General features: G+C 39.6%; 1 protein-coding gene across 31 annotated transcripts in view; it reads left to right on the top strand.

Moving 5' to 3' along the window:
* Nucleotides 1–21,546, top strand: part of GTDC1 (glycosyltransferase like domain containing 1) — a 266,987-nt gene that overhangs the window by 189,620 nt on the left and 55,821 nt on the right. For 27 of the 31 annotated variants that reach the window (XR_005586243.1, XM_039495011.1, XM_039495008.1 and 24 more), the window contains one exon: nucleotides 20,194–20,568. The exons of 3 other annotated variants lie outside the window; for them this stretch is intronic. Coding sequence is in view for 27 of the 28 variants with exons in the window: in XM_039495011.1 (XP_039350945.1) it covers nucleotides 20,194–20,568 (375 nt within the window). In the remaining variant the exon portion in view is untranslated. Of the gene's footprint in view, nucleotides 1–20,193 lie in introns of all 31 variants that reach the window. One more of the 31 variants, XM_039495038.1, reaches the window with a different exon arrangement.

Raw genomic sequence — 21,546 nt, forward strand, 5'->3', positions numbered from 1 at the left:
GACTTTCTAGATCAACATTATAAAGAATTTTAAACATGCTTGTGACCTTGACATTACGTCAGAAAATAAAAACAAGTGGTATGTATTTTGTAGATGATTGACATTTCATTCACTTATTTATAATGTAATTAACCTGTATCTCTATACCAGTTGTTATATTTACTTTTAAGATTTTGAGAATTTGAGACATAAAGGTTCATAAATAAAATATTTAGGGTGACATCCTGGCTGTGTTAAATCAATGGGAGTTTTGCCACTGACTTCAAGTGGTGCCAGGATTTCACCGTCTAAGTACTAAAACACAAAGTAATCACTATCTGTTTATCTTTGGTGACCTAAAGTGATTAAGGTATTTTTGAAGTCATTTGTCAGCCTGGGGTAAATATGTTATATAACAAAATGGAATTAGTAATAATCCCACAAGCAGTAGATTAGAATAGACATGGTTTTAGCTAGAGCTGCATATAACAAGAAAAAGCAACACAAAAATCAAAACTAAGGAAGAACATATCTACAAGTCCATATTTGTTTTGGAGTAGTTTCTGCCATCTTCTGTTTCTATTCTGCACAGTTCCACTGCAGATTTACTTTTCAGAAAGTGGTGTTACCATGCTGTGTACTTTCTGGAAGAAGGATTGAAGAATGCTCTAGTCAAAACCCTTATTAGCTGAAACTGCATAATATGCCAATTTCACAGTGTATCTTCAGCAGTAATTTCAGTGCTGGAAATTCAAGAGCTGTAGGCCTTTAAAGAGTTTTCAAATGGAAAATTCAAGTGCACATTTAGAGATTGCTTTTCCCCTCCTCCCTTCATTGAGGTCCAGGTGGAGCTTTAGGCCGGTGTTAAAATGAAAGGCACTTTTATTGGTTCAAAATGAAACTGGATTGCAGAGCAGAGGTGGCAATGCTGAGAAAATAAATGGATTTTTTGTAGAGATTTTGGAGCATCAGTCGCAGGATATTCAGGATTCTCCCTCCGAAAATATTTGGAAAATAGGCAGAGGGTAAAATTTCCAAGAGTCAAAGTGATTAAAGAACCTAAATTCCATTCCAGAAGTGACTTGAGTGCTTAAGAACCTTTATTCAAGGCAAATTTCTGATGCTGCAGTTGCCTCTTCTTCAGTCAGCATCTAATGACAATGATTGATTAGAGGTGATCTGCTCACAGGATGGATTTCTATCTCCTTTTCCTTCCTCTACTTCCCTTTTCTTCCTGTTTTCTTCTACTTCTCCATTTTTCTCTTCTGTCATTTCTCTCCTGTTCCCTCAATGTTTACTTCTTCTCTCCCTTTGTTTCACTGCCCTGTTCTTTTTGCTCTTGATTTCTCATCTATGTGCCTTTCCTATCCTGCAGAGCAAGTAGCTCATCTGGACTTAGCATCTTGTGCAACAAGTATTGCATCTGAACTCAGCACAGTCTTTTCTCTCACAGAGTATCTAACTATCCGTGCCATAAGATTGACCAGAAGTGTTGCATCCATCTAAGTTACTGCAGAACAGCACATCAGCCAAACAAACCATACTTGGGGTGATATTTCAGAGAGAAAGTGGGACCTCATACTCATTTGTCTGCATCAAGAGTTCAATTTCTCTGAATCTGTTCACTTCCCACAGCAGATCTCTGCAAGAGAAGACAGACTTAAATAGTTGCTCAAGTGAGGTTAATACTCTGGTTTCTTATTACTCCATCTCTCAGATCCAATAGGAAGCTTCTTGAACAGTGTAGAAAGACATCTCAGGGGTCCACTCCAGAATATGTTTACACCTGATGAGTTCTTGGGAAGGTAGACTTTCTAAGCCAGAGACCCATTAGAGAGGCCTAATCTTGATTTAGCTCATCCAATTTTCTCTATCACATTCTATGCTTTTTCTGTCTCATTTCTTCTTTTCCGTCTGCTCTCTCCCCTTGTCTTTCAGTTTTTGTCCTGGGGTGATGTCTCCTTAATACTATCCTTCAAATGGCATTGCCCCTAATGTAGTCCAGAAACTGTCACATTGGAGGTTATTTGTGATGGATAATCTATTCCCTACACAGGATAAAGCACATTGATTGCTATAGAGCAGGAAGTGGAAACAGATCACAGGAAGTAGTGTAGAACCTCACCAAATCCTAATGTGAAGTGAAGAAATCCAGAGGCATCCCTACATATTCAATGGAATCGTTTAAATCCCAGGGATTCACTCACTGCTTTCTGTAGAAAAAAGTCAGAGTAGAGAATAGATAATTGCTTTCTTATTTTTGATCTAATGCACAACTTTGGAAGACTCAAGCACAACCATACTGCTGCTGTTTGCAGTACAGTGCAATGTTATAGAAATCACACAGAAAAACAAGAAAAATGATGAGATTCTTGCTTATTTCACCCTCTGGGCTAGTGAAGGTACATCAAAACACAACATGAGAAGAGTAGCCTCCTGAAGAGGGTGCAAATAGTACCACTTTTACTCCTGTTAGCTGATTTGTGGCATTACTTTGGGGATGGATAGAGAATTACATACTAATTAGAATTGCCATCTGCCCCATTTTGACCAGCATAATATTGATTTTATGACCATTGTACTGTGTCCCTTAGCACAGCACACAAAGTACCATTAAAAAAAATGCCCATGTGAGTTGGGTATTTGTTTATGCATTCGCACAGTTATACATGTACTTACTTTGACAGTTGTAGTAATTTCACATTCAGTTATGGTAATTGTGGGGCCTGGTTTGCCAAGGCTCATAGCAGAAAGAAAGGGAGAGACAATGGAATTTCCCAGTGCCTGAGAAGGGCATTGCAATATCTGTAGTTGCAGGCTGCAGATGTACTAACCATCACAAAACTTATGACCCACAAGGATTCCAGGTATTATAATCATATAAACTATGCAGGGATTCCTGCAGAGGTTTAGACCACATTAATACTTCACAGAGTTACAATCAATCATTATCTTAAAAATAAGAATATAGATCAGAGAATAGATAATTGCTTTCTTATTTTTGATCTAATGCACAACTTTGGAAGACTCAAGCACAACCATACTGCCGCTGTTTGCAGTACAGTGCAATGTTATAGAAATCACACAGAAAAACAAGAAAAATGATGAGATTCTTGCTTATTTCACCCTCTGGGCTAGTGAAGGTACATCAAAACACAACATGAGAAGAGTAGCCTCCTGAAGAGGGTGCAAATAGTACCACTTTTACTCCTGTTAGCTGATTTGTGGCATTACTTTGGGGATGGATAGAGAATTACATACTAATTAGAATTGCCATCTGCCCCATTTTGACCAGCATAATATTGATTTTATGACCATTGTACTGTGTCCCTTAGCACAGCACACAAAGTACCATTAAAAAAAATGCCCATGTGAGTTTGGTATTTGTTTATGCATTCGCACAGTTATACATGTACTTACTTTGACAGTTGTAGTAATTTCACATTCAGTTATGGTAATTGTGGGGCCTGGTTTGCCAAGGCTCGTAGCAGAAAGAAAGGGAGAGACAATGGAATTTCCCAGTGCCTGAGAAGGGCATTGCAATATCTGTAGTTGCAGGCTGCAGATGTACTAACCATCACAAAACTTATGACCCACAAGGATTCCAGGTATTATAATCATATAAACTATGCAGGGATTCCTGCAGAGGTTTAGACCACATTAATACTTCACAGAGTTACAATCAATCATTATCTTAAAAATAAGAATATAGATCAAAACATCAAAGCGCACTTTGTAATAATGATTTAATAAAAAACAACCAACCACCATCACCAACAGCAGTAACAACTAAGGAGATTCCCAGACAAAAATGTTGTTAAACTAGAATTTAGATTATGATTATGTATAAACAATAGCAGATACTTGAGAGAAGGAGAGTGTCACAGCAGCTTTGAAGTGAATTTGTTGAATTCTGAGGCCCGGGGCACGGATTTTCTCTTTCGTGCACTCTCTCTGTGCCTTCCCCCTCCCACCCACCCACCCACCCACCCCGTTCCCCAAGACCTGTTGAAACACCCTGAACACATCTTATTCACAGGGACCAAAATTTAATCTATGGAGAGCTGCTGTTCACATGTATACTGCAAGTGTTACTGAAGTATATCTTTTTTCTTACCTTTTAATAGTAATATAGTTTTGTCCACAGGACATTCAAGTCTACTTAACATTTATAAGTGAGCATAAATAAAGGCACGGAAGATCTGAATTTTTAAAATTGCAGTCTTTTTGTAGCTTATGTTTGTTCTAAGAAGTTATACGTGTTTATTGAGAACAGCTCTTCAAAACACTGTGTAACACACAGTCCAGAACTTCTCCTCTAATAATTTGATCTAACCTAAAACAGCACTCCAGCCAGTATTTCTAATGTGGTTTTTATTCGTCTGACAATGACATCATTATCTTTCCATTCTTTTATTGTTGTTGTTGCTTTTAATAAAATAGTGCACAGATTGACTGTTGGTGCCAATAAAGGAAACTGATTCCCATAAGTGATTTTTCATTAGGGTAAATGAGGTGTTGTGAATAAACACATGCAATATAACATGACAACATGTTATGAAGAAAGAATGTAAAATGCACATTTTCTAGTACAAGTAAATGTGCATAGGTTTATTGGCACTGCAATTTCATAGTATAAATATGGAGAAAATGCACACTGTACAGACTGAGAAAACCAGAAAATCTGGCAGATAAAATGGCAGACATTCAGATTGACACTCAAAATGACTTTTAGTATGTTATGAAATTTCTATTATGTAGTTAGGATTGCATGAGTTTAATTAATTTTTAAGCCATTGTTATATCAACCAGGCATCTGTAACAATGTGCACCAAATTGACAGGATATATTATTTGCTGTCTCCTCAAGGTTTAAATTTCTTAACAATATTTATAAATAGGCATGGTAGAATTGGATTTTAATTTTTGATAATTTTGATGGATAATAATCTTTATTTTAAGGCATATTTTTAGATGTTTATCACTTATAATTTTTCACAGTTGTGCAGACTTGTGAGTTTTTATAATATTTTCCAATTTTATCCATTTAAATTTTCATACTTGTTGAAATTATGAGTGGCCAGACAATAATTATTTAATGACAGTAGATGTTGAGATTCACAAAGGTAAAGCTTCATAACTGTGAAAGCTTAAATTGTGAACTTCACAAAGTAAATATACAACTATACAAAGTAAATATCCTTAAATCAAACTCTAAGAAGCGTTTTCTTATTTTGCCTATCCGTAAATTTCTATCATCATCAGTAGAAGTATTTTTTCTCCAGTTAAGATACAGGGTTGTGGGATTTGTTATAGGACAACCCCAGCAAAAAAGACATAGCTTATTTATGGAACGTATTTTTGGCCAGTTTTCACAGCCCATACAAGGTGCCACTTTTGGGCAGAGAACTTAAAGTCCACTAAAGACTTCAAGCATATAGAAAGGGCAGAGATCATCTTGGAGGTGGCAGCAGGAAGAGAGGCAGGTCCCTCCATATGTTCCAATGCCAGAATGTCATGTCTCCCCTGAGTGTGTTACCAAAGAAGGTGAAGAGGGAATATAGGCTTATCTGTCACCTGTACTTCCCCCAGGGCTCATCAGTAAAATGATTATGCTGAGCCTCCAGCTGTGTTCAGTGAGATACTTGTCATTTGATGCTATAGTAGCCATAGTTAGGGGAGTGTAGCTCTGGGTCATGTTGGTAAAATGCAACATCATGTCTGCATTCCAATTACTTCCAGTGCATCCCAGGATATCAGTTTGAAGGCCACTACTACGTTGACAAAGTCACGTGCCGCTTTTGAAAGATGCAGCTCCCTGCTGGAGTGGGCAATAGTGCACCCTGTGAAACAGGATAGTCTCATGCACAATCTTGGTGGCTTCTTATGTGCAGGAAGATTAGGGACAACTGGGAGTACATGCTTCAGGCATTTCAGAACCTAGCTGAGAATCTCAGGATCCCACTTGCTACAGGAAAAAAAAGCAGAAGGCCTTGCCCCAAAATTTAACATACCTGGGCATTGAACTGGTCTGTTTGGGGTTTCTAGGTTTCCTATAGAGAAATTTGAATCAATCAGGGCACTGAGATGGGCTCTCAAAGGGGCAAAGAAAATTACTCAGAAGAAGCTATAGGTGGTCATGGGACACCTAAACTTACCAATGGAATGTGGCTTAAGCTGGGAACTGGGTGTCGGGACTCCTGTGATCTCTTCCTATTTTTGGCAATGACTCGTTACATGGCCTGGTCAAGTTCATTTATTCTCATTATCATTGAGTTTACAGTGCATTGGATAGTACACAGAGGTTTTGTGAGGCTTCATTAATTAGGCTGTGATGGCTCCCAGTCAGGCATTTTGTGCTCTTCTGACGTCTGCCTCTGGACTGAGAAAACCCCACCACTTTATCAGAATGACAATGAAAATGACCGATGACTTAGAAGTGTGGGAAAGATTCCCTGAAGAGCTAAATGGGGGTTTCGATATGACATTCAGACTGGTTGCTCAAGATTGAGCTGCTGGTACTATCTGCTGCCTCAGCAGGTATAGGTTTGGGGGTTTACTTTCAAGGTGAGTGGTGTGGACAGAGGTGGCCAGAAAGCTGGATGTCTCAGGGTATTACAGGAAACATCACCTTCCTTGAGTGTTTCCTATACTGGTGGCAGTAGAAAGAGAACTTTCAGAACAAGAGAGTCCGTTTCTGGCGTGGCAACCAACCCAGGGTCCTTATTGTAACTGGACAGTCAGCTAAGACTGCTCAGGTAATGAGACTGGTGAGAGCCTTCCTTTTACACTGGCTGTGGCTTAACATCCTTTTTCATACGATGCATGTCCCAGGAGTGGATAATGATGTTGCTGATGGTCTCTCGGTTCAGGATGATAGATTCTGGGAACTCGCCCTGCTGACCAGCAGGGGTCTGCAAGCAATGCCCCAACAACTCTGGGACTTTTGTTCATGACAACGGCGGGACTAGTCGAGGACTCGGTTGCCCCTCAGACTGAGGGCCTGTGTCAAGGCTGATTCCCCACTCTGGCACTTTTAGTGCAGAGCGTGGGGACCCGCAAGGATTCTAAAAATTAGTACTGGTCACTACAGGCTTGTATTCAACTTCCAAGGTTACAGCTTTTCTCTGACCTTGGATGGGTAGATGCTGCCACCACCCAAGTGCAAAACCCTTTTGAGAACCCAGGAAGGCACATTTGGGAATTCCTTCCCGTGGGATAACCTCAAGCCCTTTCACCGTCCCCCTCCCCACCACGGGGTAAGAGCTGAGAAAGAAAACAAAGGAAATCAGCTGGTGCCACCAGCTAATTAAACAACATATGCACAAACCTCTTAGGGACACACAAATCCAGTCCTGTTCTTAAAAAAGGGTAAATTTTATTAAAAACAAAAAGAAATAAAATACATCTGGAATTTAGGCTTTTTGCTATATTAAAAAATATTACAAGGATTAAGCATCAAGTAGCTTTCTTGAGGTCCATTTTAAAGGTTACAAGCAAAACAAAAGCACCTGGGGTTAGCACAGAGGAGTCCACAAGCCATAAAGAAATAAAAGAGAGAAACCTAATCGCATCTTCCTAGACATTTCCTGATCTACAATGAGTAGTTTCTAGGTATGATCTGATGATTTTTCATACCTGGCCCAAAGCTTTTTACAGCATAGTTCCAGCCTGTCTCTGCTCTCCAGGAGAACAACAAAGACAGACAAAGGTGAAGTTCTTCCCCCCCGCCCCAATTTTTAAAAAGCTGTAGCCTTCCCATTGGCTTTTTTGGTCAGGTGCCCACTCCCTTCCTTTTACCTATGGACTTGTTAACCCTTTACAGGTAAAGCAAGTAGAGAGCAGCTACTAACAGGGATTTTATAGCTAACTGTGTGGCTGGGTGTCCATAGAAGAGAGAGATCCCTCTCCCCTTCATTTATCACAGCCTGTAAGGCAAGTCATTCAGAGCTCACTGAATTTAGGGCACAGGAAGGGCTTCATTGTGGGTGGCCCATATCCACACACAAACTGTCACAATATGTGGTGCCTTTGGCCCACTGTGAGTGGGCTCCCTTCACTACCGCTGGCCGCCTAGAGAGCCTGGCCGTAGGCAAGTTTCCCAGATCCATGTGGATATTTCCTAGTATGGAAACTCTTAAAAGCTGGTCCAGGTGGGGTGAGTGCCAAAGGGATGACAGGTTACCCCATAATAGTGGAAACCCTGTTGGAATTATCAAAGGTTCTGCATGGGGTTGTGACTGTGGGAGAGAGGCTGTTTTATTTATGAAAGCGTTTGTTGTTGCCACCTTTGGCGCTTTGAGAGTGAGTGAGCTGGTGCCTATGGCAGCTACGGACAGGTCCAGCATGCATTAAACGCAACAGATATGCAACTATCTGTCCTTCTGCTTCAGATACTCAAAAAAAAAACAGACCAGAAGGGAAGAGGGGCTTATGTGGTGTTGAGGGAATGTGCAGAGGAGTCCTTGTGCCCTGTAAAGGCAATAAGAGCCTCACTAAAAATTTGATGCCTGCAGCCAGGCCAACTGTTCGTACACGGTGATGGGAGCTTCCTAACAAGGTACCAGTTCAGCGCAGTATTGAGAAAAACCTTGCGCTACTGTAGTCTTGACTGAGTACATTGGGTACTCATTGTTTCAGGATTGGGGCAGTGACATCAGCAGCTGGAAATCAGGGTGTTACAGGACTTATGTCTGCACCAAAGAAAAGATGGCAGGGAATGGCAAAATGTCACTACCCAAATGCCTTGGTTTGTTTCAGAAGCTACTCAGAGCGTATGCAGGTTTTGGATTTGCAGACACCCTAAGGTGCATTGGGCACACAAGAGGGCAGCAGCCAGGACAGCAGCCTGATCTCAGCTGGGTTTCAGGGCCAAAGCTGTTTATATTTAGAAGGGGCAGGCAGTGAAATCAGCTCATGCCACTTCTCCACTCACTGACAGTCAAGGCTCATCAGGACAAAGGCCAGAAAGAGAAAACAAGAAGAAGAAAAAAAACAAGATACCAAGATATTTTAGCAGCTTAAGAAAGTAATACAGCATAGGACATCCATTTGAATGGATGGAAGCCAGGGGGATGGTGGCATATATGCTGAGATATGAGATGCTGACATATGATTATGGCATGTGCAGCCAAGGATTGGGCAGATGTTGTGATTGGGGTGGCAGGTAGTGGGAAGGAACAGCCAAGTTGCTTGGCACCTCCCCTTGTCTGCAGTTCAAAGAAAATGAAATAAAAATGAAAATAAACAAAAAAAAAGACCCTGGGATTTTGATGACTTTGTTTGGCTGTTGATAGAGAATGAGTTGTTGTGGGTGGGCTGAGGTGGTCAGATCTTGAGGTGAGGGGGGCCTGGCCCTCCACCCTGCCCCCCGTTCCTCATGTGGGTGGGGGGGGGGGATGAGACTCTCAGAGGCTAAGTCCTGGGAGAGTAGGCTGGCTGAAGAGCCTACCCCATATATGGGTTATATGGTAAGGGCCCTGTAACCCCTGACACTGTAGTTGTGGTTAGATGAAGAGAGTCCCCCTGTAAACCAATTGAACCAATCGATGGAGAGATGGGAAGTGATATGTATGAGGTAGTAGGGCCCTGTGTTAATAAAAGTTGTGGCCTGCCGCTTAATTCCATGCATCTATCTGTCCTCATTTTCCTGCTGTGTCCATATCAATGAGTTATGCCTAAAGACTAAACATTTTCTATGATTTTTTTTCTTTGATATAAAAAAAAAAAAAAAAATATAATGCTTTTAAGCACTTAGCATTGTCTGATCTCTGATGTGAAAGTTAAAATTACAAAAAAAAAAAAAAAAAAAAAAAACCAGAAATACCAAAAAAAAAATGGTTCCTTGTTGTGTTGTTTTTTTTATATTATATACATTCTAATGGAAAACTACTACTGGATGGATGGATTGATTTCTTTTTTTGCTGCTGGTGATCAAGGTGTAATGTAGTGGGCTGCAGGCAGTCTAAAGCAGTACTCAGATATGTGCAACTGGTCTGGAGCTGGGAGGTCAATCAGTATGAGAGGCATTCCAGGGCAATGGTTAGAGTTCATGCAGACGTCAGTAGCCAGAAGATCCAATCCAAGGGGCCAGGTCAGCAGGTTAGGGAGGCAAGTTTGGGTGAGGTGGTAAGACAGTCACGTGAGGCTGCAGAATAACATGTCAAGCTCAGGCTTGGCAGTGGTGCGGCAAGGTACTGTCAGGCAGCACAGCAGGGCAGCGACCAGCAGGCAATGGTCTGTTGCTCAGACAGCTTCCTCTTCCTGTTGGGTTCTTTATATAGTCCAGATTCCCAATGAGAATGCAGTCTGTCCAGCCAATCAGGAGCCTGGGGCATGGCTGCTGTGAGTCTGTAGGCCTTAGCATTAAGACTTGATCGGTGGTTGAATGTGCCACTGGGGTACAGCAGCAAAGGATGTTGTCTAGGGACCTGGCAGGCCTGAATACTGACTTGAAGTGTTTCCAGACAGTGCTCATAATCTTCATAAGCACTTATTTTAGAAGGTGCCTGGTTTTCTTTGTAATGTTTTATTAGCTTTCCAGCTCGCACAGTTGTATATTAGCACCAAGAATATGTTTGAACTGAAAATTCTTAGTTTTGTTCTGGTGCTATATAGGTTTGATTTCCACATGTTGTTAAGTTCAGTAAGTACAATGGATATCTTTTCTATTCATGATGTCAATTCCTTCTTAAGGGCTCCATTAGCTGATATGATGCTGCCAGGTAAGGTAAACTGTCCAACTTCCTTGATATTTTTGCCTTCTAATGTAATATTACTACTTGATGTCTGGATTCCATGGATGCTTATTTCAACATACCTAATTTTGAGTCCCACTTGGCCTGCTATTTTTACCAGCGTGTCTGTCTTTGTTTGTAATTTTTCAGGGGTGTCACTCAGTAGTGCAATATCATCAGCAAAGTCCAGATCTTCTAGATGTTTGCCATCTACACATGCTATACCAGTGCTTGTGTTGCTAATACACCTCTACCTCGATATAACGCTGTCCTTGGGAGCCAAAAAATCTTACCACATTATAGGTGAAACCGTGTTGAACTTGCTTTGATCCACCGGAGTGCACAGGCCCCCCACCCCCGGAGCACTGCTTTACCGCATTATATCCAAATTTGTGTTATATCAGGTGGTGTTATATCGAGGTAGCTGTGTACATTTCTTCATGATCTAGTGTATGGCAATGCCAACCCACAGTGGATATAAAATGCAGCCCTGTTTCATGCCAGGGTCTACATTGAACCACACTGTTGTCTGGCTGTTCCCCCTTATAGACCACTTCACATCTCTGTAGATGGTCTTGATGATGTTGATGACTTTAGCTGGGATTCCACAGAACTGAAGAATATTTCACAATGCAAGTCTGTGCAGGCTGTCAAATGCCTTTTGAAAATCAATTAAACTGATGAGGAGGGGAGCTTGCAATTCTATATATTCTTATATGTTGGTCCTTATCACAGAATATCATTGAAAATATCTTTTCTATACAGGATCTCTTGAGCCTGAATCCAGCCTATTTTTCTCTAAGCTATGCATCCATTGACTCTTTCATCCTGTGTAGTGTCACACTGCCGAAGGCTGTTCCAACAATACAGAGTAGTGTAACTCCTTTCCAGTTGTTACAGTCAGTAAGATCACCCTTTTGGGGTATTCTGACAATGATTCAGTGTTTTCAATCGTAGAAGGGGGTTCTTTTTTCCAAACTTATTTGAACAGCTCCATCAGGTTCAGAGGGCGGTATCAAGTGGTTTGGGCATTTCTGCTGTAATTTGATCATCTCCCACTGCTTTGTAGATTGCAGCCTATATTCTGACATCTCTATCAGACTGATATTAATGTGAAATTGATCAGGTTCACGTGTTGCTTCAAAATCTGGTGCTGAGGAGGGTCTGGGTCTATTGAGGATGTATTTGAAATGCTCTTCCCATCTGTTTTTCTGAACTGCCTCAGCTGTAAACATTTTTCCACCTTTGCTTTTTATTGGCCCATGTCCAATTTTAAAATTTCCACACAGGATTTTTGTCATTTAGTAAACAGCTCTGTGATTTCCTATCATAGCAGCAACTTCACCTTCAGCTGCTAGATCTTCAGCATATCCCCATCTCTCTTTCCTTGCATTGCTTTTTTTGCTGCTTTGTCTGTTTTCTAATACAGCTTCTTTGCTTTTTCCAATAGTTCATTGGTCTTAGCATTCAGGATCTTTTAGTACATTTCTTTCCTCAGTAAGATGCCATGTCTCTTGGTTTATCCAAGTCTTGCTCTGTGTTGCTATCCAGCTGTCACTGCTTCAGCTTGAGTTGCATTGTCTCTGAGTGCTGCCCATTTTTCTTGCAACACAATTCAGTGAGTCTTTTGCCATGTTGGATGATGATGATTCACAAGCCATGCTTCCCCATTGCTCTCTCCATACCTTGGTTGTCATATCTTAGTTTAGCATTAAAGTCTCAGAAGGAAGTGCTGAATATTTTGGGGGCATATAATCCAGATGCCAATACACAAACTCTCACATGAAGCCAGTAAGTGGTAACCAACTGATATGGGGAAATGAAGGTGCCTGAAAGAGATCTTAAGAAGAAACCTGAGCAGGGAGGGAAGAATAGTTGATCTCAACATCTTACAGCAAATAGAAGCAGCAGCAAATGACAGAGAGGAATGGCAGAGACTGGTTTCTGCCCTGACCACAAGCATTGGATAGGTAAAGATATAATGTAAAATGTAAGACATTAGGGGAAGCATAAGTAGAAAGAAGTAAATACTTGAACTATAAATGATTCTTGAGGATTGTCATTAAGGATGAGAGAGGTTCTGAAATGTTTTATATTTTTGTCTCAACATGTAACTAAGCCCTTATTTTTATTTGAAGGTACCCTCCTGGCCTGGTTTTTGTTGTTTTTTAATCCACGAACTGTTATTCATCCAACAACTTCCTATCCATCTTTGCTATTTTACACTGTTTTCCTCTACCTGTCTTTCATGCTATTTCATGAATTTCAAAGAGGGATCTTGGCAAGTTTGATGATCTCTAATGGATGAAAAAGTGACTTCAGTTGAATTTGTCTTGCACTTTACCAAGATCACTAACATGCAGTGCACTCTTGACACAGAGAACCACAAAAGTAATCAAGATTTTGAAAAATAGAAGTCAGCTTGGGCTTAGTAGAGACTGTTAGAACTGCTGAGATCCAATAATGGATAACTAGGTCTGATGAGTGCAAAACTATCCTTGAGTTGTGTCAGGGAAAGGGATCAGAAAAAGGATGGTGAATGAAAGCAGAGAAGGCATCATCTGGCTCTAGAACTAGAGAAGTGTGGTTGAAAGTGTCTGAACTGGGCAAATCATTTTATCTGCATCATATTTTTCATATCTGTAAAGTGAGGATAATAATATATTACCTCCTAGAGTTCTCAGGAGACTTAATTAATTAATGCTTGTAAAAATGTTTTGAGATCCTTGGCTGGACAGTGCTATAGAAATTCTGTACATTTTTGATGTTTGTTGAGATTCAGCTAATCACAGGCAGGTATCTACCAGAGAGCAGATTACACTTGGAGGGAGGCAGAAAGTATATCCGCATGTCATAAGTTTGGAAGAGAAGGATTTCTGTGGATTTTGAGGAGAGATTGAGAAAGTTGGTGTGAAGAAGTTCTATAAAAATGTGTTAACATTTTCTACTGTAACTTCCATTATTAATCCATCACTGTGTTTCTCCGGTTTACATGATCAGATAGACTAAATTAGTAGATTTCCCTTTTTAATTTCAATTGATTTGTTTAAGCATCATGCAAAGCTTTAGCTGGTGGTCAGGAAAAAATTATGTCCACTACATCATTCCTATCATGTTGACAACATAGTTTATACTGTACATGATTTACAGTGGGCTATGTGGTCTTCCAAGAATTATAAACGTTATATCCAGGTACAACCTTTTAGACATAATGATATGTAGTGAAGCTTAAATGTCCATACTAGTCTGCAGCAAACATCTTTCAAAATAAGTCCAAACATGAATTATTTTACATGAGTACTATGGATTCCAATTGTGACTATTCATGGGTCTGTGCCTACATCCTTTATCATGTCTCCACTGTTGTTAATAAAATACACAAAACTACTTTATGCCAAAACAATGGAAGTTAATGCAGATAACTTGTTCCAAAGTTAACATCAAATAAATCTTTTTTTTTCAAAAAACGCTTAAGTGAAATGGTGTTCTAAAACTTTTAAAAATTGTCAAAATGATGAACACTCTGTGTGTAATACGAGCAAATACCACAGAATTGATTGCACACACATGTCTTACATAAAGGATGTTAAATAGTTTACTCTGAAGTGAAATTGGTGAAGTCTTATCTAATATAAAAAATTCTGTAATGACAGGTCAGATTTATGAGGCCTGAAAACTGGGAAAGAAAAAAATCTTCAGAGCTGGGGCAGTGTATGATTGGAGAGGAGAGATAAAATATTAGGAAGGTAGAGGAGGGTAAAATACAGAATACCTGGGCAGTCACACCTTCAATGGACTGTTTTAAAAAATTCTTTAACCAAATTATGTCATGGCCACATTGCTATGTAAACGTCATTTGGAATTTTTTTTTTTAATTTCCTCATATGGTTTTTTTACAGTAGTGTAAACAGGACCTAAAGTTGGTTTGCACCTCAACATTAATTGTGATTACAGTTTCAGTCAGAATTAAGCTGGGGATCATTTGAGTTTTGATTAATTGCTGGTAGTCACTGTTTCTACAGTACAAGTGAAAAGACTCAAAATGAGTGAAACGAGACAAAAAAAGCAAGGATGGTCTTGTGGTTGAGGCATGATACTAGGAGTTGAGTGATCCAGGATCTGTTCAGGTCACTGAAGCTGTCTGTCACTCAGTTTTTCTATATATATAAAATGTGGATAATAATACTTACATCATAGAGATCCTGGGAAGATTAATTCATTAGAATTAATGAAGGCACTGTATAAGTGAAAAATAGAAGTATTTAAAATTGTAAGTTATATGGAATTTTTTTGTCAGTTTGTATTACTTCAATATTAATATTCCATATTTCTGAAGTAAAGGAACATAAGTAAATGGGGATCTAAAATAAGACACGTATTAGAGCCATCATCAACATTTTCAGACTTAATTACCTAAATTTAGGCACCCAACTCCTTATTTAGACATCTAAATAAGTACCCTGATATTCAGAAGTGCTGAGCAACCACAAGTCCCCTTGATTTAATCTTTTTGAGTTTTGGAGAATAGCTCAAACACATGGGCATGGAAAATGGTAAGATTATGGAGCGGCACAAATGACACTTATTTGGGGAGCACCATCACTACTTGGACCTTTTTATGACACCTCAAAAATAATGCCATTAAGAACTATATCAGGCAATTCTAGATCTATTCTATTCTATCTAGGTTCTCATATTGTACTTACTACAGTCATATCTGAGCGCCTTCCAGTAGCGCATTATGCAACATGACTCCACATCTGTAACATGTTGTTTGTTCTCTCATCCTCTCCCCAAAGGGAGAAGTGTGCAAGGGAGTGTCTTACTTTGGTAGACATTTGGAGGGTTTCAGAGTAGCAGCCATGTTAGTCTGTATCCGCAAAAAAACCAGGAGTACTTGTGGCACCTTAAAGACTAACAAATTTATTTTAGCATGAGCTTTCGTGAGCTGCAGCTCACTTCTTCGGATGCATAGAATGGAACACACAGACAGGGGATATTTATACATACAGAGAACATGAAAAGGTGGAAGTATGCATACCAACAGGCAGAGTCTAATCAATTGAGATGAGCTATCGTTAGCAGGAGGAAAAAAACTTTTTGAAGTGATAATTAAGATGGCCCATAGAAGGTGTGAGGAGAACTTAACATAGGGAAATAGATTCAATTGGTGTAATGACCCAACCATTTGGAGGGTTGTTTTTTGTTGTTGTTTTGTACACATATACATTGTTATATGTTTGTTAGAGAAGGCAAGGTCAAAGAAATGTGCCTTGTACTTGAAGCAGAAAGTGGTGAGGTTCGTGATGGTCCTTAGTTCTTGAGGAAGTTCACTCCACAGTCTCAGACTGCCCCCAGAGAAAGTGCTATCTACCACACAGATGAGCTTTACTCTTATTGTGGAGAGTGCCATTGTGGCAGAGGAGAGCATAGTTACGATCTTCGTCCCAAAGCTTTAGACTGTCTTTTAGATATCCTGGGCCCAGGCTATTGAAATATAAAAATAAGGACCAAGACCTTTAACTTGATTTGAAATTCAGTGGTAAGCCAGGGTAGACAGTAGAAGACAGGTTAGATGTGCTCACGGTACCCTGTGTTGCTGAGATTTGCTGCAGCATTCTGATCTAGTTAGAGTTTCCTAAGTACTGAAGGCTTCATGCCCAGGTATATTTCATTCCAGCCAAAGGTGATGAAGGCATGAATAATTGAGACGAAGTGTTCGTCCTCCAGGATGGAACAGAGTCTTCTAGTCAAGTGGAGATTGTAGAAAGCATTATTCACAGATGCTACTCAGCATCACTGAGAAATCTGAGAGTATTCCTAGTCTACAGACTGAATTGACCAACTGTGGGTGTGTATCTGCTGCCCAAGGAAACTGCGCTGTGGCTGCAAACTCCTCAAAATATTTTCCTCAGCCCACCAGCATCACAATCTCAGTCTTGCTTGGGTTGATCTTCAGCCAGCTATACTTCATCCATGAGTTTATCTCATCCAGACACTGAGCTATCTTGGTGGGAGGGGTATGGTCATCTGTGATGACCGCTGACCCTTTCACCTAGTGGTTTCATGTAGATGTTGGAAGGGATCAGAGAGATGATCTTTGTGAAACTACACAAGTGTGAGGTCTAATGGTGAAAGTGCAGTTTCCCATCACTACTTGTTGGGTAGCTGATGGGAAGCACTCAAACCATTTCAGGATATGTCTACATTTTGAGTTGGAGGTGTAATTTCCAGTTTGTGGAGACATACCTGTGCTAACTCTAATGGAGCTACCACACTAAAAATAGAAATGTAGCCACGGTGGCATGAGTGATGGGATGGGCCAGTCATTTGTGTATGTACCTAGCATCTTGGATGGGATTGTACTCAGGGCAGCTAGCCCCTCCTGCTGCTCATGCACCCATGGCTACGCTTCTATTTTTAGTGTGCTAGATTGATCAGAGCTAGCACAGGCATGTCTCCACCAGCTGGAAATTACATCTCCAGCACAAAGTGTCACCATACACTTAGTGCATTCTGTGGACCCCAGCCACTTCTTTCAGGTCTGACAGCAGAATCTCATGGTCAGTTGTGTGGAGTGCTGCAGAGAGGGCTAGGAGGATGAGAATGTCTGCGGGTCCTCTCTCCATTGACAGGAGAAGATCATCTGTCAGTGCCACTAAAGCAGTTTCAGTTCTATGTCCTGGTCTGAATCCAGATTGTGCTGGGTCTAGAATGTTAGCTTGTGTTAGATAATATCTATCATAATGTTATTAGTGTGAAATTTAGGCAAATAAATTTGCCTAAATTTGCTTTGATGAGCACATTTGTTCAGAGCAGCTAATATAGTTGCAGTATGTTAGGTTAGCCATTGGTAAGATGCAATTTTTTTATATAGACATTGCTCCATAAAGTGCATGGGAATTTTGATTTACTAAAAACATTTGGTAAGATTCTACATTAACATTTACTGGTAATAGTAAGCAGTACTGATATGAGAATGAAATAGTTCTTTTTGAAAGTGGTAAATAAATGGGATTGTCTACTTCATCTAAATGGAAAGAGTTTCTCTCTGAGATTGGTTTGGAAACCTCTGTTTATAATATGTGTAATTGATTTGGATGAGGATATTGAATGTTAAATATCAAAATTTGATGATTATATCAACAGGATAAATATAACAAATAATGGGGAACACTCTACCTAAATTCAAAAGAACCTGGATCATTTAAATGACTGGGTCAGTAAGTGGAAGGTACAGCTTAATGTCGTTAAATGTAAAATAATATGTTTGGGGGTAACAACCCAAAATAGGGAGTACAGATTAAACAGAATAGTTGTGTAGTATTACTGACTACAAAAAGAAACTGAGGGGTTATTGCAGACAAATCCTCAAAGCAATTAGTCAAGTGTACGACTGCAGTAAACTTCTGACTGCAGTATGGGTAGAATTTTGGTATAATTTCAGAGCCATTTATTTTCCTTTAAAGAGACTGCATTGCAGGGTAACCTGGATGAGTCCAGGGTTTGGATATTTGTTTTGACAAGGCTAAAGAAGTAGTTTATTCTCAATTCAGAAATGAAGGTTTCAGTGTGATTGATTAAAAGTCTGAAGAATTGTGGAAGGAGTTGGTAAAATAGAGCAAGTGTTCATTCTGGTAAAACAGTTCAATAACCAGGCCACACAATCAAAACATTTGGAATTTAAAGGAAACTGGGAATTCAGACTTATTTATCTTAAATAGTACTAACATGAAATGTGTCGCCAGAGAAGGCCACAGAAACAAATAATGTTTAAGTAACTAACCGTAAGATACAGATATATATTTATGAAAGAGAAGACTTTGCAGGACCCAGTGACAGAGCTGTGCAGTCAATTTGATAATGAACTTAAAAGAGACAAGCTGATTGAATGAAGTGACCTTTTCCTCTCTCAGCATTTCCTGATGATGGCCCATAATTCACAACTACTTAAAAAACAAATAGCAAAATTACACAGCATAAAATGTCACTTTTCAAATAGTACTAAGTGAGCACTGTGTCCTGCATATAACTATTAAAATTTATCCTGTTGTTGAGAGGCTTTCAGCAGGTGACGAGAGGTGTAATCTGAACACATAACTGGAAGCCAGAAACTCCTGAATTGTAAGACTGTCTCTGCGACCTTGGCAAAGTCACTTAATCTCTTTACTTCTGTTTTCTTAGCTGTAAATGAGAATGTGGTGATTTTTCAGACCTGCTGCCTAGTAGGGAGTGTCCGGGCAGATTCCTCCAGCTTGAGAGTGGATCTTATGGTGTCTGCTTTAGAAAGGGTATGTGCTTCTGAACACCTTGGTTTATAAGGCAACAGACATGTCTGGCCTTTGTCTACTGCTGCTGCAGTTGCTAAAGGGAGCCAGCAGGGGCACTGCAGGTTGAGGTGTATACACTGTTTACTAATACACCTCTACCCCGATATAACGTGACCCGATATAATACAAATTTGGATATAACACGGTAAAGCAGCGCTCCGGGGGGGGAGGGAGACTGCATGCTCCAGTGGATCAAAGCAAGTTCGATATAACTTGGTTTCACCTATAACGCGGTAAGATTTTTTGGCTCCTGAGGACAGCGTTATAGCGGGGAAGAGGTGTATGTAGTGTTCCAAATATAATTTTCTAACTCAGTAGGTGTCTTGTTGCTGAGCCCCACTCATTTTACAAGTGTGGGAACAGATTCCTATACCTTGTGTCATGGTAAGAATGATCTGTATCCTTATTTTAGATGTCAGCCAGGTTAAATAGGAAGTACACTTCAGCCTACCTCATGTTATAGACCAAATGCACAACTAAATCCTAAGATTTTTTTAATGTATTTGTGTATTATTTTGTGATAATACATTTTTAACAGAGATCTATTTGGGTCAAATGATGAGTAATGAGATAAGGAGACTTTCAGATTTGGCCCGGGTTCAGATTTGGCCCAGGTTATTAGTGAATGAAAGCTGACATAGGGCAGCTGTTCACTGACCTATAAGAAGTGATTTGCTGGTCTCAGTCTAGTTTCTAAGAGACAGGTGTTCACGTGATAGTAAAATCACCACTGCATTTGGCACTTATTAGCGATTTTATTGTAGTCTCTGCAAAAAGACCAAAAAATTAATGACTATGGAAACAGAACCGCCTTCTTACCTCTTCAAGATTTTCCTCCATTTCAAATTGGAAGCAAATGGTCTGCAAGTGGTGTGGGATCCTGTCGTCAATGTCCGTGCTATAGTTGTATTGTGGTTTAATAGAGGCACTCAGGTTGTAGCCCTGTGAGTCTGCCACCTTTCACAAGCACTACATTTGCTAAAATATGAAAAAATGTCACTCTTACTGAATCCCTGTGATGTTGTTCCCAGGATCAAAAATGCTGACCATCCTCTCTTTTCATTTGCAATTAAATAACTCAAAAGTGCCAACTGAAATGATTTGTAGCCAGTGTAAATGCCATACAGGAATTTTCTTTTTTGATAATAGATTCATGCCGGAGCACAAACTGGCCCATTTGGAGAAGATAACTGGTGTTAGAGGAAATGGAGATACTTATCTATTTAGGTGTCTGCCTTTCCAACAGAAGTATAGAGCCACTAAGAGTTTAATGAAAAACAGCAGTTCAAGTCCTGAGTCTGGACTTTGTGAAGCACAGTCTGGACTTTGTACCACACAAGGAGAAAGACTACAATACCCATTAACATCACTAGAGAAACTGAACAAGTCTGAAGCATCAGAAAGTACAAATCAAGAAGTGCCTTGTCAAGAAGATAAGCAACATGTGACTTTTAACCCTTGTAATCTCTTGAGTGGAACGGACTATCAGCAAAGACCTTTGCACATTGTCTGGCCTCACAGGTGGTAAGTACTGCACAAATCAAAATACTATACCTTTGAATGATTTATGAATTTGCTTTCATGCTGTTCATGTGACTAATGTCAAGTATAAAGCTATGTGATAGATATATAACACAACAGGTACTACCTTGTATATCTGGAATAGCACATCACTAACATCTAAGTATTTAGAATAATTAATCTGAATATATTTTAGTAGTATAATCCAGAGATTTATACATTGATGTTAATGACTGGCTTTCAGCGTCTGAGAAAAGTATCCCAAAGTAATAGAAATTATAAATAAATTGCTGGTAATTATATTTTGAAGTATTTTCATACAGCAATCCACTGTTGACACTTGGTGTGCAGCATTATTTATATTATCTTAATTACCTTAATGTGAGTGATTAGGTATTAAGATACCAGGTCAAACTACATAGTTCATTACTCCGTGTCTTCATTATAAATATACCTGTTCTGTGTTTTAAATAAATAAATAAATAAAAAGCATATTTGAATATTTTTCTCACTGCTAACACAAATACCTGATCACAAAATCTTTTCTAAACTGAGGAAAATCTACCATACCAAATAATCACTACAAACGTATAAACTTTAGCTTGATTCCAACATAAATTAGGATTTAAAGAGGTAAAATGTCCTGATAATCTTCTGGTATTGGGCACGAACATTTTAATCTAGTTTTTATTCCTCGCAGTTTGTTTAATCTGCATGTGGCCTGATTAGAGTTCACTTCATCCACAGATTATAGTCTGTTTATTGCAGAGATGCTGGGTCGACCAGTAGGTCAGATTTTCTGAGAGCAACTGTTTGCAGGTAAAGCAATAAGTACACTACACCGACAGGGCAAATCGCCTTTGCAGAGGATTTGACTTCCAGCACATTAAAACTCCAGAAGCTCTCCCAGATGATCTGCAGCATCTGGTACCTAAAGGGATTTTCATCTTTGACTCTAAATGTCTGAACATAAAATTTAGG

Source organism: Mauremys reevesii, linkage group 11, assembly GCF_016161935.1.
Source record: "Mauremys reevesii isolate NIE-2019 linkage group 11, ASM1616193v1, whole genome shotgun sequence".
In the NCBI taxonomy this organism is placed as follows: domain Eukaryota; kingdom Metazoa; phylum Chordata; order Testudines; family Geoemydidae; genus Mauremys; species Mauremys reevesii.